Genomic DNA, 26996 nt, shown 5'->3' with positions numbered 1-26996 from the left:
CGTCCGTCCAAGGTTCCCCTGCTGTTCTCGCGTTCCTGCCTGTTTTCCCATCGTGGACTTTCCTTTGTTCTAGTGTTTGTTTATTTTTTTATCCCAATAAAGCCGGCGTTTGGATCCGCACTCTTGTCTGTCTTCACTGATCATCACAGAACGAACGACCACTAACATGGATCCAGCGGTTTTACGTGCAAGCTGCAAGCTGATAAGCCTCAAGCAGGAAGACCGTTCGGTGGAGGACTTCACCCGCGATTTCCTTTTGATTGCGGGTGCCACTGACTTCTCTGACTCCGACCTGGTGGCGTTTTTCCAGGCCAACCTGAATGGTGCGCTCCAGGAGCGATTACCGGCGACGACGCGTGGCTGGACGCTCTGTTAGTTCATTGAGGAGACTCTGCTGGTCTGCGCTTCTCCGTTCACTGTGGGCGTCATTGAGGAGAACCCTCCCACAGTGGTAACCCTCCATTCGCCCATGGTTCGTCCCTTCACGACTGCCTTGGTCAGTGAGCCTGCACGGTCCACTTCATCTGCCCGGAGGAGGAGGAGAAGACAGGCCTCCGCCTCCCGGTCCACGCCTGTTACCGTCCCAGAGCCAGCGCCTGTAGCCTCTACCGTCCCAGAGCCAGCGCCTGTAGCCTCTACCGTCCCAGAGCCAGCGCCTGTAGCCTCTACCATCCCAGAGCCAGCACCTGTAGCCTCTACCGTCCCAGAGCCAGTGCCTGTAGCCTCTACCGTTCCAGAGCCAGCGCCTGTAGCCTCTACCGTCCCAGAGCCAGTGCCTGTAGCCTCGACCGTCCAAGAGCCAGCGCCAGCTGCCATGACCGTCCGAGGGCCCACGCCAGTAGCCATGACCGTCCATGGGCCGGCGCCAGTAGCCACAACCGTCCAAGAGCCGGCGCCGGGGGCCATGACCGTCCAAGAGCCAGTACCCCCCGAGCTTTCCAGAGCTCCGCCTTCCGAGCTTTCCAGAGCTCCGCCTTCCGAGCTTCCTAGAACCCTGTCTTCCAAGCTTCCTGAGCTTCCCAGAGCTCCGCCCTCCGAGCTTTCCAGAGCTCCGCTCTCCAAGCTTCCTAGAACCCTGCCTTCCGAGGTTCCTGAGCTTCCCAGAGCTCCGCCCTCCGAGCTTTCCAGAGCTCCGCCCTCCGAGCTTCCCAGAGCTCCGCCCTCCGAGCTTCCCAGAGCTCCGCCCTCCGAGCTTCCCAGAGCTCCGCCTTCCGAGCTTTCCAGAGCTCCGCCCTCCGAGCTTCCCAGAGCTCCACCTCTCAAGCCTCTCGAGCCTTCCAGGGCTCCGCCCCTCCAGCCTCTCGAGCCTTCTATGCCCCTTCTCCCCGAGCCTCCTACGGCTCTGCTCCCAGAGACTTCTGAGCTTTCCAGGGCTCCGCCCCTCCAGCCTCTCGAGCCTTCTACGGCCCTTCTCCCCGAGCCTCCTGTGGCTCCGCCTCCCGAGCCTCCCACGGCTCCGCCTCCAGAGCCTTCTACGGCTCCACCTCCCGAGCCTCCTACGGCTCTGCTCCCAGAGACTTCTGAGCTTTCCAGGGCTCCGCCCCTCAAGCCTCTCGAGCCTTCTACGGCCCTTCTCCCCGAGCCTCCTATGGCTCCGCCTCCCAAGCCTCCTACGGCTCCACCTCTCGAGCCTCCTACAGCTCTGCTCCCAGAGACTCCAGAGCTTTCTAGGGCTCTGCCTCCTGAGCCTCCTACGGCTCCGCCTCCCGAGCCTCCTACGGCTCCACCTCCCGAGCCTCCTACGGCTCTGCTCCCAGAGACTCCAGAGCTTTCTAGGGCTCCACCTCCAGAGCCTTCCAGGCCTCCACCTCTAGAGCCTCCTATGGCGCCACCTCCATCGGCCCCACCGCCAGAGCCTTCCAGGTCTCCGCCTCTAGGGCCTTCTCCCAGGGCCCCTGACCCTGTTCCTGATCTGTGGCCTCCGCCCAGGCCTCCTGACCCAGCCCCTGTCCTGTGGCCTCCTCCCAGGGCCCCTGACCCTGTTCCTGACCTGTGGCCTCCTCCCAGGCCTCCTGACCCGGCCCCTGTCCTATGGCCTCCTCCCGGGTCCCCTGACCCAGTCCCTGTCCTGTGGCCTCCTCCCAGGCCTCCTGACCCAGCTCCTGTCCTGTGGCCTCCTCCCAGGGCCCCTGACCCTGTTCCTGACCTGTGGCCTCCTCCCATGCCTCCTGACCCGGCCCCTATCCTGTGGCCTCTTCCCAGGCCCCCTGACCCAGTCCCTGTCCAGTGGCCTCCTCCCAGGTTCCCTAAACCTGTCCTTGCCCTGTGGCCAGCTCCCAGGCCTCCTGAACCTGTCCTTGCCCTGTGGCCAGCTCCCAGGCCTCCTGAACTTATCCTTGCCCTGTGGCCAGCTCCCAGACCACCTGAACCTGTCCTTGCCCTGTGGCCAGCTCCCAGGCCTCCTGAACCGGTCCCTGCCCTGTGGCCAGCTCCCAGGCCTCCTGAACCTACCCTTGCCCTGTGGCCAGCTCCTGGGCCACCTAAACCTGTCCTGTCTCGGGCCAACTTCCGGCCATCCAAACCTGCTCACCTATTGTGGCCGCCTCCCAGTTCACCTAGACCTACCCTTGCCCAGTCAATACCTCCCTGCCCTCCTAAACCAGTTCCTTCCCGGCGGAGGATTCCAAGACCACCTGACCCTAGCCCGATATCGCAACCCCATAGACTGCCTGCCTTCCCTCTCGGCCTCCCGGGTCCATCTGTCTGCCCCTTGTGTCTCCATGGACTGCCTAGTTGCCCCAGTGAACTGTCTCAGTTCCCTTTTCTCCTCCCTGGTCTGCCTGTCTGGCCCCTGTACCTCCATGGACTGCCTAGTTGTCTCAGTGTTCAGTCTCATCTCCCTTTTTTCCCCATGGTCTGCCTAATTGCCCCTTGTGCTTCCTGAATCCGTCTCTGTGTCTCTTGTACCTCCTTGACCTGTCCTTGTGTTCCTTGTGTCCCGTTTGGTCTGTCTTTTCTCCCCCTCTTCTAGCCCCCTCACCTGGAACATTTTGTGTTTTTTGTTTTTAAGGTTGTTTAGACCGTCTGGAATCCGGTCCGTTGAGGGGGGGCTATGTTACGATCCCTGTGTTCTCTAGTCACGTTCATGTCACGTTTCCATGTGGTCCATCCCGTGTTTTCTGTTTCACCCTCGCCAGTCACGTTCCATGTCACTCTTCCTTGTTATCCGTCCCGTGTTTTCCGTTTCACCGAACACGCTCCCTGTCATGTCTTCCTTGTTGCCCGCCTGTGTTTCACTGTCTCTGTTAGAACTACACTTCCCTTCGTCCTCGCTCCTCATCACCGCTGTCACAGCGTTATTGTCCGCACCTGTCGCCTATTTCACGATCACCTGTCTTCGTTAATCTGTCGTTGGGTTTGTGTGCTCATTGGTTCCTTTGTTCTCTGTCTGTGTATTTAAGCCCTGTCTGTTTGTTCTGTGTTTGTCGTTCGTCGTTCGTTAATGTTAGTATCACGTTTCCGTGTATCAGTTCCGATGTCTGCTTAAACGCCTTCTGTCCGTGTTCCCTGTCAGTCTGTCTACCCGTTCATGGTTACCCTGTCGTCCGTCCAAGGTTCCCCTGCTGTTCTCGCGTTCCTGCCTGTTTTCCCATCGTGGACTTTCCTTTGTTCTAGTGTTTGTTTATTTTTTATCCCAATAAAGCCGGCGTTTGGATCCGCACTCTTGTCTGTCTTCCCTGATCATCACAATTGCTCATCCCCGCTATGTTTTTAAAACAGTTTTACTTTACCTTGTGATTTGAAAAACGAAACATTTGAACACTTCTTTTACAGACCCACTTTGGGCTTAATGGCCGCCATTCGAGTCCAGCCAAAGTCACACAAAATTGAAAGTGGCTTAGACGCAACACAAAAATCATTTCCCGAATTTTCATTTTTAAACACTATCGGTTAGAGTTAGGTGTTGGTTAAGTGTGTTTGTTTTGTGGGTTAGGTTTAGGTTAGGGTTTGGGTTGACCCTAAACCCCTAAAACTGCAGCCAAATGTGTAATGAAGCACATAATTTCAGTTTTGCAAAAAACATGACATTATATAATATTAATGTTGGTTATCAGCACACCACACAGCCTGATTGCTTGAAGCTTACAATAAAAGCAGTGAATGTGTAACGGGAGCTGGTACGTGATAGCTGGGCAGTATGTGTAAACCTCACTCCCCTGGCCTCAAGAGGTACACTAACAACTGACTCTAGAGGCTGTGGCCTTTAGCCTGCTTGTTAGCACGCCCGCTTCCCATGCAGGCTAATGCCGGTTCGAATAACGCTCTGAGCAAGCAGAGCAGGACCAGTTACAAATGCAACAGGATGGATTGGTCATAACCTAAAATGTATCTAGCCCCAAAAACATCCACAATATATTTGTTTATTCAAATAATACTTTATATTTTATATTAAATTATTTAGTAAAAAGCAGAATCATTCACATAGTCTTTTCTATCCATATATGTTAAAAACCATAACAAGAGCTTGCATTAAATGTATTTAATAAATAATTGCCATGAGGCAGCCAAAAGTTTGGAATAATGTACAGATTTAGCTGTTTTGGAAGGAAATTGATACTTAAATTCATCAAAATGGCATTCAGCTGATCACAAAGTATAGTCAGGACATTACTGATGTTAAAAACAGCATCATCACTATTTGAAAAAAGTCATTTTTGATCAAATCTAGACAGACCCCATTTCCATCACTCCAAAAACTTATCCTTGAGTAATCATGCTAAATTGCTAATTTGGTAATTGAAAATCACTTGCCATTATATCAAACACAGCTGAAAGCTATTTGGTTCATTAAATGAAGCTTAACTTTGTCTTTGTCTTTTGAGTTGCTACAGTATGTAATAGACTGACCTGTCTTAAGGTCAACATTAGGTAAAAAATAGCAAAAAAGAAACAGCTTTCTCTAGAAACTCATCAGTCAATCATTGTTTTGAGGAATGAAGGCTATACAATGCTTGAAATTGTCAAAAAAAAAATGATTTCATACAAATATGTACACTACAGTCTTCAAAGACAAAGGACAACTGGCTCTAACAAGGACAGCAAGAGATGTACAACTAAACAAGAGGATAACTACATCAGAGTCTCTAGTTTGAGAAATAGACGCCTCACATGTCCTCCGCTGACAGCTTCATTGAATTGTACCCGCTCAACACCAGTTTCATGTACAACAGTAAAGAGAAGACTCAGGGGTGCAGGCCTTATGGGAAGAATTACAAAGAAAAAGCCACTTTTGAAGCAGAAAAACAAAAAGAAAAGGTTAGAGTGGACAAAGAAACACAGACATTGGACAACAGATAATTGGAGAAGAGTGTTATGGATCTTAACCCCATTGAGTTTTGTGGGATCAGCTAGACTGTAATGTGTGTGAGAAGTGCCCGACAAGACAGACACATCTATGGCAAGTGCTACAGGAAGTGTGGGGTGAAATGTCATCTGAGTATCTGGACAAACTGACAGCTAGAATGCCAAAGATCTGCAAAGCTGTCATTGCTGCATGTGGAGGAATTTTTTATGAGAACTCTTTGAAGTAGTTTAAGAAGTTCTGTATATTTTTTCAAATTTTGTAATGCTAATTTTTCACATTATTAATGTCCTGACTATACATTGTGATCAGTTGAATGCCACTTTGGTGAATACAAGTACCAATTTCTCACCAGTGTATATATAATTTACATGTATATTACATCCATATTATTACCATAAAAAGTTTATTTTATTAAACAGAGATACAGACAACAATAGACATGAAAACACATCTACAGTTCTATAAATAAATCCTACTTATAGAATTTTTTTCATAGCAAACTTGAAAGAAAGCACTCCACAAATTAATATATCAAGACAAAAATGTTGAAGATTAGCACCCAGGGAGTATTATATGATGGCCTATTTCCACACAAAAGTAGTTTATGCAGTGACTGAGGCGTCTCCTCCATTGACTTGCATTCAAAGAGGTCTCCTCGCTGTTGACAAATCCAAACCTGCCAAATGCAGTAACTAAATCAAGATATCTATGGTTTCTAGATGGTTATTTAATAGCCCAAGTCAGAAGAGCCCAACCCCAAGTCACAGTGATATTCTGATCCTTCTTTAAATGTGCTATAAGTTTACTGCTTTTAAAATGAATAGCACACCTCTCCTCAACAAGCCTCACAATTTAAAGTATAATTTAAGTCTGCACAATCCACGTTGAACAAGTTACTTTTTAAGTTGAAACATTAGTTAAACAACTCCCATTTACATTTACAATTATGCATTTGGCAGACGCTTTTATCCAAAGCAACTTACAGTGCACTTATTACAGGGACAATCCCCTGGAGCAACTTGGATTAAATGTCTTGCTCAAGGACACAATGGTGGTGGCTGTGCTGATCGAATCAGCAACCTTCTGATTACCAGTGATGTGCTTTAGTCCACTACGCCACCACCACTCTATACTCACAACTCACCAATTACTGTATAAGAAATTGTAGTGCTATTGCTTGCCTTATGAAAACACCTCAAATTATGGGCTGTAAGTGATCCAAAACACAGAAGAGTAGATGTATCACTAAATGTAACAACATAGAAAAGGGATCCCTTATCAGGTGTTTAAGACAGACGTATTGGGATGAATGGATGAAGTGAATGAAAGAATGATTGAAAGGAGATAAAAGGTGAGACGGATCAATTTGCATCAGAGAGAGGAGCATCATTAGTGTCAGGGAGAGCCATTACAAGAGTGTAAAATGGATTCGGGTCACCGCTCTGAGCTCCTTTACACAGGGAGCTCATGTCCCTTTTGATAACATTGTCAGCTCAGACCTAACCATGTTTACTCAGCAATTTACTGTCAGTCAATTCAAAAGGGATAAAGATAGCACAACGTGTGTGTTTATGTGTTCTTTTTAACATTGCCCTGTAGCACTGGACAGGTTAGGGCTTGCAGTCTGACAGGTTATAGGCAGTGTGGCACTTGTCTGGCTTCACAAAGCAAAAAAGTCCACACACACACACACCACAAACATGCAGACAGAGTTGCCAAAATGACTGAGATCCATCAGACTTGGCTGAAAATCTGAAACATCTGCTGGGATGAAATAGCTATAAAAGTGTGTATGATATGTAAAAAAACAGAGGTGAAGGGATTTAGCCCGAGGACTTGGCTTTATTTGCTGCTTGGTCTTTAAGGCTTTGTCACCTAAATATCTTCTAAATACCAATATTGACCAACCGATGCGCTTTGCTTGCTTCTTCTCTGAAGGTACCTAAGTTCAATATCTTAACTGAAGGTGGAAAGTGCTGGCCCTTCAGCCAGAATTCTGAATGGATGTGTCACAATGAAAGGCAATATCCAATGGCTTTACCTACCCTAGTTCAAAATGCTAAATGTAATCAGTCATTTCAATAAGTGAACACAAGAGGGCACTATGGAGAGGTTTAGTTCATAGGTTATGCTTTTTAGTTGAGTAACAAAAAACAACAACATGGTCTTATTCTGAACAAACTGCCATATCTTCAACCTTGTGTAGTTACATTCTGAGGTATTTACAAGTTACAATTCTGTTAATTAGTAATAATAAATATGTAAATTAGATAGATATACAGACTGACTGACTGACTGATTGAATGACTTAGGCTACTGGTTGATTGAATGATCGATTAGCCTTTTTTTTTTATTATTATTATTTTGTTGATTTCGCTTGTTAATCATGGGACAAGTTTGCCTTTTTTAATAAATCTTTCTGTTCAGGTTGTCTTGCGAGAGAACGGCCCTCCACCCTTGTGTTCCCGTTTTCATGCTCATATGGAGGCCTGTCCTGTACGTTATAGACCTCCACATTTCTTAAGCGTGCACCCCAGAGCAGGTCCAAATCATCTGGGGCAAAGGCAAAGACAGCAGACCCAGAGTGCTCCACAACCACAAACTTGCCCAGGTCGGTACCTCAGTCATTCATCAAAGCATCTTGGACATTTTTCTTACTGATATTTTCTCAGCCTGGTTCTGTTATATTTTTTTTTAATTTCTTTTTTTTGCTCTCAATGGAAATGAAAAGGTACATTTCTCTCTCTCTCTCTCTCTCTCTCTCTCTCTCTCTCTCTCTTTTTTTGGTCAGGGAGGTTGGTATTCAGAGAGAATGTTGATGTTGCCATGAAGTATTTAAATGTTCTTCCTCCATACACTCACATAAACCTGACAGCATCAACATTTTTGTTGTTGTTTTTGCTCTGTTTCTACAATGACTTGAAATAACCCCAATGCCTATGAGCAGTTGATGAACGCAAGTATCTTGAAGTGTGTATCTAAATTAATATCACAGAAAAGGACTTGAAAAAATTCCCTTAGACTTCTGATTTGGCCAGTGAGCATTTTGAGCAAACACCCAGATTGTCCTAGCAACCACATAACAACTTAGCAACTGCCTCATAGTGCCCTAGCAACCATCAAGAAGACCAAAGCAACTGCATATGTAGCAATACCCTTAAAACAGTTTTCTTTTCTTTTTGGGGTAATGCACTTTTTCTTTCTTTTTTTCTTCTATTTGTCCTTAAATTTTAAAGTAAATAATTTATAATAGACTATATACAAATAAAGTGAATTGAAGTCATAATAAAACAATAATTTAAATTTCTGCCTTAATGCCCTAGTATTGTGGTGTGAAGGTATTTGGTCCGGATTGGTCATTAACACACATCAGGACCGTTTCTTTCAGTGCAAACTTGGGAGTCAACAGAGATGCGAGCATTGCTCCACATCATAGGCCAAAACTAATTATACCACCATATGGTGCTCGGAGACTCGAACAATCAACCCCGAACTGCCTTTAGCTCCCCAAGGAGAGAGGGGGGTGGGGGGGCTAAAGGCAGCAACAGTGCGATATGACACATGTCGTTCGCACACATACATTCCCCAGTGTGTGTGTGTGTGTGTGTGACTCTGACAGATGGACTAGGCAATGGTATTGTAAAAGCAACAGTACAGCTATGTGCTTTCCAGCCTCTCTCTCTCTCTGCTAGTCTCTTTTTCTCTTTCCACTCACTCTGTCCTTTTCTCTCGCTTTTCTGTCCTCTGACTCCTCAGTGTCATAGACTGAGAGGAACAAGAGTGTATTGTGTGGGGGCCTCTGGTTTGCTTGAACACAGGCCCCTGCTGGGGGACTCCATGCAACAGTGGCCCAGCGAGAGACAGGCTTGAGTGATTACAACTGTATGTAGAACAAACGAGAACCTTGGTCTAACAGTGTACATTGTTGAGTTTAAAGAAAAGTTTACCCAAAAATTCAAATTCTGTCATTTTTTATTCATCCTCATGCCGTTTCAAACACATACCTGTAACTTTCAATCTTTTGCAGAACTCAAAAAGAAATCATTTATTTAAGTGGCCCTCATTGGTTCTTGCGACATTGATGTTAGAGTGGTTGTTAGGCAGGGATTAAAAATAAAATGACTGTTGGTGTGTTCACAATTACAAGTTTTTGACCAACTAGGTGTTACCTGGTTCACTCTCTTTGTTCTTGAACATTGTGCAAGAACATTAAAAGTTGAATTAATGTAGTAGTTTCAATGTGAATGAGAGGTGTAAATGTTGCAAAAATCGATGTGTTTTCAAACAAAAATTTATGGACGTTTGCGTGGATGTGATGTGTCACAGGACGTAAACAAGTCAGAGTGGAATCTCTGTTTTGTCATCACGTAATTACAGTAATTCAGATACAATGTAATCAGATGAAAGATTACGAAGACAATTTGATGAAAAACTATGAAGACAAGATATGCGCCAGTGAATTGTCCACAATAAGACCAGTAATGTGTGCTAAGAAAATAAATAGGGTCAATTTTGATTTCATGTTGACTTAAAATGCTCCACAGCTTGAAGCATTCAAAACAAGACAAAATCGCATTTATTTAGAGCCTTAATTGCGAAAAACACCACCTCCAAAGAATAATGCACATCACGCAACAGGAAAGCCTCTGGAAATATCTCACAGCAGGCGTCATCATCAAGGGCAATTGAGAGAAAGAGTGAGGCTTGGATCATTTGTTTGCTTTGCTGTAATTGCATCCATAATTAGCTGTATGGGGTGTCTAACCCCAATTCTGAGAGTGAGTTCCTTCATATAGTGGTCACAAGTGGTAATTATCATATCTTAGGGCTGCCCTGCATACTGAGCTGGGAACTGGACAGCTGCTCCTGCAGAGGGGCAGAGTTTTAGATGGGAAGGGGGGCATCCCGGGTCCTTATTAGGAACCAGGGGCCCACAACAGGCAAAATACTGTTTGCTCTGGGGCTCAGCAGAATAGGGCAGCATCAGCTATTGGGCCGGGTGGCCTTTGCCTTGCTCCTCTCCTTTTAGCTTTAAATGATGATGAATATGCTTTGCGCCTGACCCTCATGCAAGACCCCCATGCTAATTATTCAGGACCTCTTTTTGTGTGTCCCGAACAATGCCTGTCATTAAGGGTGTGCGTGTGTGTGTGTGTGTGTGTGTGTGTGTGTGTTGGAGTGTGATAGGATGTCCTGCTGTCTTTGGGACTGCTGAGTGGTTCATTTCTATATGAGACAGCTGCAGACTGTGGTCTGATGTGCAGTTATTAGTATGGTTTGATTAGGGAAGGCAATGCAATATCTCATTTTCATGTTATTCAGTTAAAATTCCTCAAATCTCAGTCTGCAGAGTGACCCTAACCTTGTCATATATGTAATCTCCCTGCTAAACTTGTATCTAAACCTTTTGTGTCCCTCAGAGATGATTTTTTTCCTTATGACAGCATTCTTTTGAAAATATATCAATGACGTCTTTCCCCAGAAAACGGGAGGCACCAATACATGAGTAATTCCAGCAGAAGCCAGTTTACTGTGGATACACCCCATGTTCCTGCATCCCCTAACCCAAGTAGAGCCTCTCCAGAACCCCAAACAAGTGCATCCCCAACTGTCCAGTCTGTTGATCACCATCAGAGATACCAGTCGCCTAAAACACCTATCCATGAAGAGGATGCATGCTCTGCTCAACCAGATTTAAATCAGGGGCCACATGTAATGGCTGAAGAAGAGCTGTTGACGCCAAGCACACTTGCCACCCCAACAACCCCAAGTATTCCAGGCTCCCCAAACAGTCCAGGCACCCCAACTACCCCAACCACCCCAAACTCTTTTGTGACCCCAAATTCTTTGTCAGATTTCAGCCGCCCTGCATCCAGCCAGTTCAGCCGTAGCACTGACATGAACAGCGGCTTCTCTGATGCCCTTTCAGGTAGGAAAATTGTACTCTATACATACTGTAGATGATTATCTTCAGATTTCTAAAATAAAAATGTAGATATGGACAAGGTATCATTCATTGACTCTGAAAGATGAATGGTACACTGGAGGTGATATTTGCTTTTAGTGGTGAACCTTTTGGTTGCAGCTTAATTTTAATACACTTTGTAACTGTGTGCCCTGCAAATGCAAAATGCAGTAACTACGTATTTAGTCGACATCGAGTTGATGTCTGAAATCATCCGCACTAATCCATTATACTATATGGATATATATGGATTATACTAATCCAGTTTGAATACTATTTACAGTTTTCAAAGTATGTGCTACTAAAGAGTGTTTTTGAAAGCACTCTTTTTCGGTGGAGGAAAATGCTGTTCCAATGAGGATGAGAAAATCTATGCATTTCGATGTGGCCATAGACTATAATTTGTTCTGTGACAGATGGGTTCGGCACAACTATTCTCAGATTCAGAGAAAACAGAGTAAAGGCCCTGGCATATTCACTGAGAAATTCTTGTTCGTTCTTCGCTTGGAGCCAAAAAGAATTTCGAAACAGCTGAGCAACGGTATACTGTTTGTGAACATTCAGTGCGAACACCGGCCACACAGTAGTTGGAGGCGTTAAGAGGAGCATTTAAATGTGACACAAGACATGTAAAACCTTAAATAATGTGACATTAAAATATGTTATAAATGACATCGCGCCTCATTCTATGAGTAGAATTCACACAAGATCACTTTTTCTCAGTTTCATTATTGGCAGTAACAATACTGCCTATTGTTTTTGTTGGATAGGATATGAGATATGTCTTTATTTCTGCATTCTCTTTATGTTACCAGTAAACTTCAGTGATGATGATGTTGCCGACAGTTGTACGCACGACAAAGATAGCCATGCTAATGACCTCAACCAGAAGATCCATGATTTTGAGGGCTGCTCTACTTCTCTCGCCGAGCTTCACTTCAGCTCTCCAGGAAGTTGCGGCCAGGCCAGCTCACAGATGGACTCCCCTCAAGCTTGTCTTTTCAAATCTCTCACCTCCTGCAAACAAGGAACACCTTCCACCTGTCTGCCAGACACCCCAATTTACACCCCAAAAACCCAGTCACAGAGCCCTCAATCAAGGCAAGCCCCAGACACCCAGAGGTTCACAGATGATACCCTTCATGGACACCCCAGGTCCAGCCGGTCTAGTCTTAGTGTTAAGTCTAGACAGACTGATTCCTCAGCGAAGAGTCGATCAGAATGGAACCTTTGGCCAGTGCTGCCTCCCATCATGCCTCAGCAAAGTGAATTGCAAGGTGAGTTTAGAAGGGGCTTTCCATTCACACCTAATGTTCTAAATATAAGCTAATTATAAGTGCTATTTTCAAACCCTAACTCTTTTTGGCAATTTGCCTGCTTAAAAAAAACTAAAAAACAGCTTAAACCAGCCTAAGCTGGTTTGATAGACTTCGATGGTCTTCAAGCCTGGTCAGACATTCTGTTGGCTAGTTTAAGAGGGGTTTGGGGCACTTTTCAGCTGGGAACCAGATAGACCAATTGAAGACCAGCTTGGCCCAGGCTGGCACATCATTTTAAATCAGCTAAGACCACTAAACCATCTTAGGCTGGTAAAAGCTGTGTGTTGTATAGATATTAATGAATCCATTATTTTGTCCCTTTATGAACCTCTATATAAAGCTCAATATTTAAAATTTTTCTAGGGGCATTTTTAAACATTTCATCCCCAACAGGATTGCAAAACCTGCACAAACTCGCACACACCTACACACACAGTATTATTAGACAGATTGAAAACTTGTGCATTCATCCACACACACAGGGGTCAGCTAGGCCAAACAGAACTGAATATTCACCATACCACAGACATGAAAGGGAACAAAAGAGAACCAAAGTCCGACATCACGTCCGTAAGTTTCAGCTTTTTCCACACAGCGACTTAAGTCATAAATATGGCGAGGAGCTTTTCTCTTTTCCACTTTATCGAAAGCAAAGGAAAGCGAGGGGGTTCTTTTGATGACGAATCAGGCTGGTACCGTTTGATTCCCCAGTTCAAAGCGGCCAAAGACCTTTACAATGGAGAACGTTGTGAGGGATGAGGGGGTGGTGGTAATGCCGGCTGTGTCGTGTTCTCCCCTCTGAGCCTCTGCCTCCTGCGTCCCCTTCTTTCTTCCTCTTTTCTCTCTTTATTCTCTCTTCTCCTTGAAAAGCAGACGTGTGGAGCGGCGGTAATAAATCCACGCTGACCGCCGCCTGTCTGACGGGTGAACAGTAAGAGAGCTCTTAGATGCCCTCAGTGTGCTAATTTACCATTCCCGATCAGGATAAAGACCCGGACCACTGACATTTTGACTCAAACCGAGAGTTTATGAAAGAGAGCAAACAGTTCAAAAAGTGCAGAGAGATTTCTTTGGCCTTTCCTTTTTGTCAGAAAAGTGATAAAGCAACTATCAGTGTCTTTTTGCTCACTTCTGGGGCTAGATGGGTAAATATATAACTGTGTGGTCAAAGCTGTGATTTGATGATTTATTTAGAAATAAAACCTGGCTGGTCAGTTGGTTGGTTTTAGAGGGGTTTTGAGCACTGTTCATCTGGTCAAACTGGGAGACAGTTTTACCAGCTAAGCACCAGCTTGGCCTGGCTCGGAGTCCAGCTTAATCCAGCATAAACCAACTATAACTGGCTATAACCAGCAAACCATCTTAAGCTGGTTTAAGCAATTTTTCAGAGGGGAGAGTGGCAGAGAAATTGAAAATGACAGACATACTGAAAAGTGTGCATATCTGTGAGGGGGACTCCACTGACCTTTTCCTCTTTGTGTGGTTGTGTGTATATAGCACTGTAGAGCAAACTGGGGGTCTTTTTGTATTACTGTTCGGATCTCTGTCACCACCCCCTGCAATGGTCCAGCAGTCAGTGCATGACCCTACTGCAACCTCTTTAAGCACCATCTCTAGAGTTTAACTGTCCTTGACAATGAGCGGGACCCCCAGGCTTCACTGAGACCCCCTACCACACACACACACACACACAGTTGCACAGATTGACTTGACATCTCAGTCTCCACACCGTATGGCCTGTGAGAGAAAAATAAGAAAGAAAAAAGAAAGAAAGAAAGGACACACATGCAACACCAACTAAAATGAAAACATTGTGGCTATGTGTTGTTTGTTTTAGTTGCCCAACACAGCAGCATTGGCTCAACCAATGTCGTGAGTTTGGGGTGGACAATGACAGACAGAGGAAACCTGTTTGAAACATTCATTATTTTTGCAATCCTGTTTGGACCTGCAAATGGCACTTAAATCACATACTTTACCTTTAAAGGGATAGTTCACCCAAAAATAAAAATTCAGATGTATATGACTCTTCTGCTGAACACAAACAAACATTTTTCAGAAGAATTATTTCAGCTCTGTTGGTCCATGGTCATGCAAGTGAGTGGTGACCACATTTTCAAGTTCCAAAAAGGACATAAATGCAGTATAAAAGTAATCCATAAGAATACAGTGGTTTAATCCATCTCTTCTGATTTGATCCAATCAATTTTAGTCGAGAACAGACCAAACTTTACAGTGTACATCTTGCCATTGCAGTCTCTAGGCACAATCATTATTTCAAGCGTAATTACACTTCCTAGTGCTTGGCAAATGCAAGTGTGATCGAGCTTAAAATCATGATCGCCAAGGAGATTACTATCAAGACTTTGAGTGAAAAAGAAGTTACATTTTGGTCTGTTCTCACTCAAAATCGATTGGATCACTTCTGAAGACATGAATTAAACGACTGGTCATATGGGTTATTTTATGCTACCTTTATGTGCTTTTTGGAGCTTCATAATGTTTGTCACCATTCATTTGCATTGTGTGGACCTACAGAGCTGAGATATTCTTCAGAAAAATATATATTTTTTCTGTTTCATACTCATTTAGTATGACATGAGGGTGAGTAAACAAACAGAGCATTTTCATTTTTTTGATGAACTATTCCTTTAAGCTTGTGCAAATATACAATTTCTGTCTATCAATACCTTCTACCAACCTATAGGCTGGTGCACAAAAAACCCACACGCACTCCCTTAGACACATAGTCCGTCTCAAGAAGCACTTGGCTGAAGATGACGGCAAGCTTGACAGCACCCATATGCTTTGAAGTGTCAAGTCAAGTTCCTCTATTGTGTCTGTGAGTGGTAAGCCGAGGCCTGCGTACATACAATAGCAGTGTGTGTGTGTGTCTAAGTATAGGCGGACGTGAAGGCCTTGTTTGAGAGCTTTTGGCCTTTTTTGCCAGCTCTTGCAAATATGTATACAGTGGGGTCCCAAGGTCTGAGACCACATTCAAGATCAGGTCATTTTTCTCTTTAAACCAGGAAATAAACAAAGTTTGGGGATTTTGAAAAACGTAAAACAAAGAAAAGCTGGGACACACAATGAAGAAGAAAGTTTTAAGATTCTCCACTATTACTAGGCAACTAATAAAAAAACTTGTGGAGTCCATGCCAGCTCGATGTTGATAATACAATTTGTAATGAATTGTTTTTTTAATTTTTTTTATTTAATTTGAAAAGAATGCAAAATAAGCGTTCATTGACTAGAGGTTCGCTGATATAACGGTTTTACCGATGAATCAGTGCTGATAGAAGCTTTTTATATCTACACTGAACAAAAACAGCAGCTAAAAAATGTGTTGACGCGTTTACTTCAAGGTTTCAAAATTAAGTCAAATTATGTTTTTCATCATTTTAATCATGAAATATTTAATAAAGGGTTTTTATTATGTTCCTTATGTGTTTTTGTGAACTGGAAGCACAGACTTTTCTAAATAAGAGTCCACATTGTGTTTTGGGCTTGTTTAGAGTTAAAAGCATTATGTACCAAATCTTCATTTATTCTGGTTATTATTGGGATATTGGTTGCACAATGCATATGTACATATGGGATTTTATTGTTTACAGTTTAGACTCTTGTTGCCTCTATGCTTGTGCCCATCACAGTAATGAAATTGAACAAATTGTGTTAATAAATAGATTTTCGCCATTTTCCATCACCTTAGTTATTGTATCTGCAAAATCCTCTCTCTGTCGAACTCAAATTTTCACTAATGGTAGCCTGAGACACTAAACAGAATATAAATATCCTACACATAAAACATATAAGTGACATGGGTGTTTAAAAACAACAATTTATTAAGAGTATTGGGAGACACAATATATTTCTATTGAAAAGATGTATACTGTCATATGAGGACTTAAAGAGACTGTTATTGCAGTGTGTGTGTGAGAGTGCGTATCTCTTAATCTAAATGTATACTCTAGAGGCTTCAGGGCAGTAGTCATTCTCAAAAGCTGGGACACCGCTACAGGGGACAACATGATGTTCTTTGTTGTTTAACTTTTAAAGGTCCTTGCTGGCAAACTTATTAAGCTTCATTCAGCCAGGAGCAATAATCAAACTGTAAGCTTGTATGACAGCTGTGCAAATAGGTCTTAACCTCTGCGTTCGGCTAAAATGCTAATTCTTAAAAAAAAGAAAAAACAATTAAGGATATGTTTGCATAGAGTAGGATATTGCACACTGAATGCATTTACATATAATGTGTCTCGGCTGTTTTAGGTGAGAGTGTTATGGAAGGAACGCCTTTCTCCCAGTCCAGCGGGTCTCAGTCAGATATTTTTGCAGAGTTGGATGCTCTGGCCCCTCGCTCGGGCTCCTGTGTGTCCCCAGACCACCCAGCAGGAAGTGAGACAGACCGATCCTCACCTACCACAGGTAATACGGTCAAAACCATCAATGCAATATTACCAACCACAGGTTACACTTGCAGACTCCCAGACACCTTAACAACTACAGGGTCTTGTCAGCTAAAGACCAGCTTGGCCGAGCTGGGAGACCAGCTAACAGCTTAAACCAGCAAACACCTTTGACTGGTTTAAGCTATTTTTTTTCAGCAGTTATAAATGACAAGGAAATATTTATGACAATTTAGATTATATTTAGATTATACCATGTTCTGTTTGTGTTCTTTGTCACCCATTTACTTTCACAGAGTGCAAAAGTAAATTATTCTCTATTTATAAAATGTTCCAAGTAATGCCTTTCTTTTCTTTGGTAACCTTATTATTCAGAATTACAGTGGTGATACAGATACGCCTATTTGTCTTAAAAACTTAATGGTAGTTTGACACACTACAATGCAGATAACTTGCCTGTGTGTTTCATTGGAAATGTCCGCTGGTGGATAAAAACAAGAAATACTTTAAGATCCATGAGATTAAAATCATTGGCTGCTGTTTAAACTTTGTTTACCAGTGTGCCATTCAGCCTTCTCATTGTCTCATGAAACATTTGCCCTGCAGACACCATTTCAAATCTGTTTGTTTTTGTCAAAAAACGAATTCTCCAATTAGACACAGTCCCTGTCCTAACACAGCCCTGAGTATTATTGCTGTGTGTGAGTGTGTCTGTTTGCTTTTTCTGTGGTGAGCGAGAGTGGTGGACAGAAACATTACCTAAGTGAATTTTGCCCTCAGGATTTCCTCTTTGCTCTTGACAAAGTGTTAAGCATTTCCTGGTGTCTGCATGACCTGACCTCCTGACCAGACTCGATCACCTTTCTTTCTGCCTCTGCCAGACTGCATGAATAGCATGTGTTTGTAATGTATAATGTACAGCACAGCTGCATCGACAAATGCGTCTTGTGAATAGCAAACTCAAAAAGTTTGAGTGATTTTTGAAGTCAAAGTAGCTCTAACCCACACCTCCAATCTCATTTCATAAATTGGATGCCAGGTTTGCCAACTCCTGACTATTTAGCTTATGTTGACATCCTTAGCCTAGAGGTTTGAATGTGTTTATTTATTATTGTAACTTAGATGAAGATCAAACCAGTTTTTAGAAACAAATGTATATACATAGGTAATTTAATTTTCTTGCCACTGTACACTCAAGTGAAGAGGAACATAATTTGGAACTGCTGTGAATAATATATATTCGTTTCAAGACATTGTATGTGGTAACATCCCCTCAGTTATACTATTGGTTTGAGTGCAAAAACCAAAAACAAAGCAGACCAAGCATCACCCACGCTGAGCAGGACTGTGCAAATGTCTGTCTGTTTTTCCTTTCTTCTGAATAAATTCAGTTTCCTTCAAAACCGCTCCAGTGTCTAGATACTAATAATAATAACTAACAATGAGCTGATGTGCCAAAGGACCATATAAATAAAAATGGATAAATCCTATCCTAAAATGTAATTAAACAAAATCTTCCACATCCATCTCTGTCTTGGCGTCTGTTCTAACATTTTGATAATGATGTGCTGTTTAGCCTAATATTGTGATTTTGTTTTCTCTCTAAAATTTATTTATTCACGCAATATACTATTTTAATGTAATAATGCTATGACTTTAGTCTCGTAATTTTGACTTCATTCTCAAAATATTATTAATTTAATCCCAAAATCTGATTTTTTTTATTTTATTTTAACGTGGCAGTGCATTAGTGGCCAATAAAAAGTAATACAGACTACAATGAAAGCTGATTTGTGCCTTACAGATACAGCAAATTGGACAGCACTGGGATTTTAATCAAGCTGAAATGAGGAGATCTTCTATTTGGGTGGCAGTGTTAGACCCTACAACTAAACCAGGCTTTGCCGTGTGAAAAGTTAGTGATTCTTTTTAACAATAAGGATAAGGAGGGCTTAAGGCCTACTAAATTGGAAGTGTGTACAGACTTTACAAGTCACAATTAGGCTGATTCCCCTAGTAAAGTTAGTACAATCAGTTAGAAGAAGTGCTGTCTATTCCTCCTTATCTCTTAAACTCTTTCTTTATCTTTCTTTTTTCTTTCAATCCCTGTTTCCTCCAGTTTGACATTGTTTACAAATGGACACACACCCAAAACAGCTGTTCAGGCCTGTTTATAATGTTGAGGTGTGAAAGAGGCTAACGGTACAAATTTCACTTAAGTTAATCATCTTCCCATCATCTGTAAAAAATCCTCGTGTGAGGTGCTGAGATTCTGAGTTCTGTGTTCAGAGAGCATGACCTGCTCTGTGAAATTCCCCTAAAAGCCACACCTCATTACTGTGGGTAGGAAATTTGCATACGTGGCCCATAGTGATCCCACAGGATGTGACAGCAAACACAGCACCCTTATGGGACATGTTGAAGGTGTGATGTTTTACCACAAAAATGCAAGTTGGTTTATACATTTTTATGAATAGACACATTTCATGCAACAACTATCAGTTTGACTGACTAAGCGCTGGATTGAAGACATTTAATTTAACATTTAACTGCTACTTCTGAGCACAACCAAGCTAAGCTAAGTTTGTAGATTGGCTTGTTAAGTGTTTACAACAATTTAACATTGTAACAATGATTTCCACAGATACTACATTTCTGGTTACTATAATAATAACTGTGGTAACTTGTAAACTGAGGAAAATTACAGACGATTTTGAAAGATTCACATACTGAATAGCGATCTTGTATTAATTAAATGCAGTGTTCACAATAAATTATTAAAAAACGTTCAACATTTTTTAAATGTACTCAAAGACTTACATGCAACAGCCTAGAAAGAGAGAATGTATTCTAAAAATCTGTTCTTTATGATCTTTATAAACTGCATGAATACTTTGGATACTTCTGTTGAAGTCAAATTTATCAATTTCTCTCAGTTTATCTATCTTTTTAATCTACATGTATAAAATACATTGCACGTATTTGTGCTATATATATATATATATATATATATATATATATATATATATATATATATATATATATATATATATATATATATTATATATATATATACTTCTAACTTCCATTATTTAGTTTAAAAGGAATAAATAGTAACAGAAGGTCTGTTATTTCACATCTACTTTTATCTCTAATTAGCTCTGATGGACAAGCCTGTCCTTCCTGTCTATTTGGCATCACTCTAGTCTGTTTTTCATTCACAGATCTGAGCCCTGGACTTGCAGCACTTACAGTTGGGTGTGATTCAGGTGATCTGGGATCTTTGTCCCGTGTGCAACTCTTGCTGCTGGCGAGAAGAGGGGCCGACAGCCCTGGTTCCGTCCCAAGAAGCCCTGAATGGTGCTGCACTCCAGACAGAGAGGAGTATGAACCTGGCCTCAGAGTCTGGAGCTCGGGCATTCCCCAATATTATCAGTCTACAGGTACAATACATATCATATAACAAGCTGCTAAACACCTGTCCAGTGTGACGCTGGATGTGATCCATTGATATCGAGTGTGTGTGTCCGTTTGAGTGATGGTGTATGCACGTATAAGCTTGCCTGTCTGTGTGGGTATTTGCGCGTAAAGGCCAAGGCAGACACATTGGACCTGCTATCTCTCCCTGCCACTTCACTTCAGATTGTAATGTTTACATTCACGTGCAACAGCGCCTTGATTGCCTTTAAATAGCACTCAAAAATAACTGTAAGCAAAGGAAAAAAATCCCAACTGGAACGGTTGGGGAAATCTGGTGTGTAAAGGAGAGGGTGTCGGACCGGGGGAATAACGTTACAGGTGTGCCAATTGTTGGCGTCCTTGAGACGAATGTTTTTAGTATTTGTGTGTGTGTGTGTGTGTGTGTGTGTGTGTGTGTGTGTGTGTGTGTGTGTGTGTGTGTGTGTGTGTGTGTGTGTGTGTGTGTGTGAGACCCCATTGTCGTTACCTTTGAACCAGAGCCAGCATGTCTCTCATCTGTTCCCGGGCGCGTGGCTACAAGTCCCCAACTGAAGTCATAAAGATGCAACAGTTTGTTGCTCCTCCAAAAAAAAAAAGCTTTATGGAGTTATGAAAAAGCCATATTAATCAAGATAAAAAACTGGTCGAGTTTATCATTAACTCAAAAGGGCATCCACAAGTATGGTCACAATAGCCCCCCAATCATGATGTGGCTCTACGATGCAACTTTTGTGCATTGCTTAGGTGCAATCCTTGGATAAAGGCACTACAAGTCCATGTGCAAGGGAGTCTACGTGCAAAAGATCAAATCTAGTTACAATCTTGATTGTATGTGTTTTGAAATAGTGTTAATGTGTTTCTAAAGTCTGGCACAAACATACGGCCGCAGTCGTGGATAGCACGTGGAGGCCAGACTTCTCAATAGGTGTGTCTGCACCTGGCACGCTCCAAGTAGACAGGTGCTGCTGTATGTTTTTGAGGCACCATTTCTATCAGTGTTTACAGAGGGATTAGAGAACTTCAGTCATGTCAAAGGCAAGACATTACTCATTCACTATCATCCCTCGCACTTTTCTCATCATCCATTTAAAAAACGCACTTATACAGTACAGTGCAAAAGTCTTAGGCACATAAGGTGTTTCACAAAAGCATTTGTCTTAAGATGGTTATTTATATTATCAGCTTTGTGTGTCAATTGTAAATATAAATGTTAGACTCTTAAACATTACTTTTGCAAATAGAAAAGATTAGAATAGAAAAACAGAGAGCCCTGCAACAGATGTCATGGCCTTCACAAAGCCCCCCACTGAACATCATGTCAGTCTGAGATTATATAAAGAGACAGAAGCAATTGAGAAGAACTGTGGCAAATTCTCCAAGAAGCTTGGAACATCCTATCTGCCAACAACCAAGAAACCCTGTGTCCAGGTGTACCTAAGAGAATTGGTGCTGTTTTAAAGGCAAAGGTGGCCACACCAAATATTGATTTAGCTTTTTTATGTTTACTGGACTTTGTATGACATTAAGTGATAAATGAAAACTATTCATTTCATAATTTTTGAAGACATCCTCATTATGCAACATTTTTCACAAGTGCCTAAAATTTTGCACAGTGTTGTATATTAGGTCTTCCGTGTTTTCAAGTCATGTGTGTTGCTATGTTTGCAGTCTTGGAGGACAACAGACCATTAAATGGTAGGGACAGCAAATTGTGTGAGGGCCAAGATTCTTTGGCAGCTTTGAATGGACCCAGAAAGCACCCTGGGGTGAGTACCTCACTCATAAAACCATTTAAGCACCATCACCCCAAACCCACAAGCACCATCACCCACAAGAGGAATCTGTCAGTGCACATGACTTTATGGTTGTCATCTCTCTCTGGCTAACTGAATGGCGGCGACTGGGGGATTTTTGCTTACTGCTGGGCAGCAGGGGTGTGGGGCTAATCAGTCAATTAGAATGAACAGAGGCAAAACCTTGTGAACTGCCCACGGAAGCAGCATTTTTTAAGGGATAGTTCAGCCAAAAAACTCTTTCATCATTTACTCACCCTCATGTTGTTCCAAACCTGTCTGACATCCTTTTTTCAGTGGAACACAAAAGGAGATGGTAAGCAGAATGACAGCCTCCGTCACCATTTACTTTTATTGAATAGAAAAAGATGCAATGAAAGTGAATGATGAGGCTAACATACTACCTTAAGGGCTGTTCAAACTGAAGGCGTTGTTGTGTCTGTCCACGTTCAACTGTTTTCCTATGCAAACATGCTAGAGGGATATCTTTGACCGTTGTGCCATATCTCTTCATTTTTTTGATGCCATGTCTGGCATGTTGATGCCATTATAACTGTAAATGTTAAAAACACCTTTCGAGACACCTGAGTTCTGCTCTATTTGTGACCCTGCACCTTGCTCAATCCCTGAATGCATTGTGACAAACTCAGTAAAAAAAAATGGGCGAAGTGAGATAAATTGTAAATATACTTTTAAATCAATAAATACTGAAAACTTTTCATAAAATAGTTTAAAGTAATAATAAACTGATGTCATGTGTGTTTTTGCATATTTAAAATCAATTGTAAGTCAGGTCTCTTGTGCAGCACTATGTGTGTGTCACACTGATCTGCTGCCTATGTGAAGTTCACTATCAAATCGGTCACTTTTGAGGTTGCATGACCGTTAGGATGCAGCCTTAGTAGGCAGCTGCCTATGTAAGCTGTAGGCAGCTCACTAGGCTTTGGAATTCCTGTATCCATTCACCCCTCTGATTGGTGGGATGAACATTATTGCATGGATTTCACACTGGTGTACCACAGCAGTGCCAAAGGGCAAGCTTTGGGGGGTAAACAGTGTCAGCGAGGGGTATGAGGACTCAAAGCAATGGATGCAGGTGCAAAGGGATGGAGGCATTAAACTTTCTTTCATGAAGTAAGGAGGAAGAAGAGGGGAGGGAGGTGTAGTGGCCAAAACATGAATCTGTTGTAACCTGCTGTCAATTAAGTTCTAGTACAACAGATTTTCCCCAGGACTGATTACTGTTGGCACATTGAAGGCTGTTTCTGAAGCACAACAGGGTCCAAACTTGACATAGCCACAAAAACATGCATTCACATTCAAACAACTTCAATGTTGCTATGCACCTTGTTTTGCTGTGTGTTGACTTTGCTATCGTTTTTGATGAGTTTAGCTCATCAGTGTAGAGAAAGGATCAAGGAGATCATCATCATCCTGTTCTAGTAACTCAAGGATCTCTGAGAGCAGCTCCAGCAATGGAGAGAAGCCCACCTGTGAGAACCAAGGTATGCCACCACACACACCACCATACAGTCTCATCTTTAACTCTTTCCCCGCCAAACATGGAATTTTCCGTGTTTTATGAAAAAACGCTTCCCCGCCAAACACGGAATTTTCCGGGTTTCCGTGTTTTAGGTGTTATACGGTAAGGAAGACCCCTCCACATGTTTTGAAAGAGTACGCAACTCTTTGATCAAAGAAACAGACTGTGATCGTCTCAAACATGAAGAAGTGGAGTATGAGAAGCTCAAAATATCAGACATAAACATGCCTTTTTATCAGCTTTTTGTCTGAAATGTTGTTTTTTGACAAAACCGACCTCTGTTCAAGTCGCAATAAAAAAAGAACAAATGAAGATAATATAAAATCGTTTTTTTTGCCTCAGATCTTTATTGTGATATATAGCATCTTCATATATTCATGGAAGAAAATATTCTGCGGGCCATTAAAGTTTAGCGAAAATCGTCAAAAACCCTGGCGGTGGCTGGCAACTTTTTTTTAAAAACGCTGGCGTGGAAAGAGTTAAGTGTAATCTATGATATGATTACAATGGAGGACTGATCTCCTTGTGATCCATGATGACAAGCAACAGTGCTGTTGTACTGAATATCTGTATGGCTGTGATTTGGCTGCAGGCCCAGTGATAGTTTACTGTTAACTGATACAACAGTTTGAGTAAGTTATGTTTAAGTTATATCAAATAAAGGACCAATGGTCACTTTTGAGGTTGCATGACCTATGTAAGCATTAGGCAGCTCACTAGGCTTTGGAAATTCCTGTATCCATTCACCCTTTTGATTAGGGGGATGAACATTATAGCATGGATTTCAAACTGGTGTACAACAGCAGTGCCTAAGGGCAAGTTTTGGGGGTTAAACAGTGTCAGCGAGGGGTATGAGGACTCAAAGCAATGGATGCAGGTGCAAAGGGATGGAGGCATTAAACTTTCTTTTATGAAGGAACGAGGAAGGATAAAGTTACTCCACCCCAGTTCATATATTTGTCCTCCACTGACCAATATAGTTCAGTAAAAAAAAAAAAAAAAAGTTGCTTGTCGATAAGCAACGCAGAGACTGAGTTCACATCCACAATTATACAGTTGAAAACTCTATTTTCCATTTCCTAACATAACCGTTTTCTAACGTGTGCAGTACTACAGCATTTTGTTGAAAGACTCTTCTGTCGATGGACGAAAACGGAGAGAAGTAAATGTAGAAAAGTGTATGTGCTGAAAACAAATTAGAGTTATTTCCAAGTCCACTCCATGTTTTCCAATTCCCTGTCCCCAATGGCAAAAATATTGTGTTTGGTTTGCTTAAACCAAAACTGGATATTTTAACAAATACAAAATAAACACATCATCCAAATTTGTCCTTGATATAATCATATTTAACTTTTCAAAATCACCACCCACACATTGTTAAAACGCATGTCAGCATTTTAACACATCTTCCCTGTGCCAAGCTGAATGCTCTCTCTCCCTCTCTCTCTCTCTCTCTCTCTCTCTCTACCTGAAGGTTGAATACTTGCATGTACTCACAGTGTACAGAGGTGCCACTTAACTGTGGTCTCATCACTGCCAGGCCAGTGTTTGGTATACTTGTGCCTCCGGTACAGTTAAGCCATTTAATCCTTCTGAGAGGCAGCTGTCTCATGCCAGGCCTGGCCATCTTATGTACATTAATGATGAAAGAAAGAAAGAAATAAAGAAAGATAGACAGTAAGATTTTCCCTATTTCCCTAAGGTTGTTAAATTGATTGTTGCATTTTAAGGCAATTCTACACAATGGCACCCCATTGGAGCTGAGCTGTATCACATCTGTCATAGCTGTGAAGAACAGTGTTAATGACCAGCATCCGTCATAGTGTTGAGGAAGTAATGTTCCATATAACTCAATCAGACGCCCACCTCCATTAGTGGTTAAGATTGGCATATCTGCAGGGCACATATCTGCCCCAAACAACTAGCTCTGAGGCTCAATGACATAAATTAGACAAAATAAGTATAGTCTAAAAAAAAAACATTCTCTGAAGTCAGAGAACAACTAAATTTTTGCCCTATTTTACCCTATATTTTGCCTTAGCCATGGCTCCAAAAACATACATTCACTTACATGCATATATTTGGCGGTCATATTCTGCTTGTGTGTCTTTTAAGACATTTGTAGTGCTTAATTTATTCAGATTGCTATTATGATCAAGTAAATACACTTTTTGCCCTATTTTGCACCCAAGGTTGGGAACTGACAGATGAAAATGACCCGATCTACTGGATCCCTCACTCTTCCAGTGATTTGCTGACAGGTGAGTGGCTTTTGTTTAGGAGAGATAATACCACTGGGGTATTGACTTGAAATGACTGTTTCTTAGATACCCTGTTTTTACAAGTCCCAACACCAAAAAACTTTGGAAACAGAATAAAAATGAATAAGAGACCTTGGGTTCACTTATTTCACCAAGGCATGCAAATAAAAGCAATTTACCTCTAAAGAGATGTCATTCCTGTAACCTAGGAGATGGTGGGAGTGTCATTGACCCTCCCCAAAGTCCAAAGACATGGTCACTCCTGGGGAAAGGGTCAGTGTGGGGTCAGTGTGAGGTCATTCTAGGGCCACTAGGTATTGAGAAGGCCTCAATGTGACCAAAACAGTGGACATGAGATTACTGCAGCCCGCTTAGAAGAATGTGTGGATTATCACTGATTGGAACTATTGAGAATACAAAATATGCAAAAACTCTGAAAGGACATCTTAATCTGATAGAGGAATGTTAGAGTAAGTGTTTTGAATTTTAAAATGAGAAAATCATGCACACTGCTTATTCTTAAAGCCATTCAAATAGTATTTTAGCCTATTTAAAACACCACCAATAATGACAAATTCTGCATATTCTGTGTATTTGTTTCATTTGTGGGGGCTGTATGTCCGATTTAAAAATGTTGCTTTTAATATTGGGTGACTTGGTTCTGTATGATATTATAAATTATTCATTAGCTTGAATTAACAATTCAGACCTGACTATAGAGAATTGATTCTCACCCTCTAATGAAGGTGTTTCGGTCACTGTTTGGAGTGACAAGGGCCACGGTCCAGATTCCCAACCATGGCAGCACCTTGACCACTCCTTTGACCTCTGGACTCATAATGAATTCATAGGTGACCTAATCTCTTTATGTGATGGGATGGCTACTGTTGCCTTTCTCCTGGTCACTCTGGCGACCCCTGCAAGTGTTTATTATAGTCTTTA

The 26996-nt window shown here is 42.2% G+C and overlaps 1 protein-coding gene across 5 annotated transcripts in view; it reads left to right on the top strand.

Annotated features, from left to right (window-relative positions):
* LOC127638705 (uncharacterized) overlaps positions 1-26996 on the top strand; it is a 75106-nt gene that overhangs the window by 15175 nt on the left and 32935 nt on the right. For all 5 annotated transcript variants that reach the window (XM_052120349.1, XM_052120346.1, XM_052120345.1 and 2 more), the window contains 8 exons: positions 7733-7916; positions 10788-11234; positions 12086-12547; positions 16862-17017; positions 20223-20441; positions 22126-22223; positions 23644-23755; positions 25986-26054. In XM_052120349.1, the coding sequence (XP_051976309.1) occupies positions 7733-7916; positions 10788-11234; positions 12086-12547; positions 16862-17017; positions 20223-20441; positions 22126-22223; positions 23644-23755; positions 25986-26054 (1747 nt within the window). The remainder of the gene's footprint in view (positions 1-7732; positions 7917-10787; positions 11235-12085; positions 12548-16861; positions 17018-20222; positions 20442-22125; positions 22224-23643; positions 23756-25985; positions 26055-26996) is intronic.

This window comes from Xyrauchen texanus, chromosome 47 (assembly GCF_025860055.1).
Source record: "Xyrauchen texanus isolate HMW12.3.18 chromosome 47, RBS_HiC_50CHRs, whole genome shotgun sequence".
Lineage (NCBI taxonomy): Eukaryota > Metazoa > Chordata > Actinopteri > Cypriniformes > Catostomidae > Xyrauchen > Xyrauchen texanus.
This window is presented reverse-complemented; position numbering and strand designations above follow the sequence as displayed.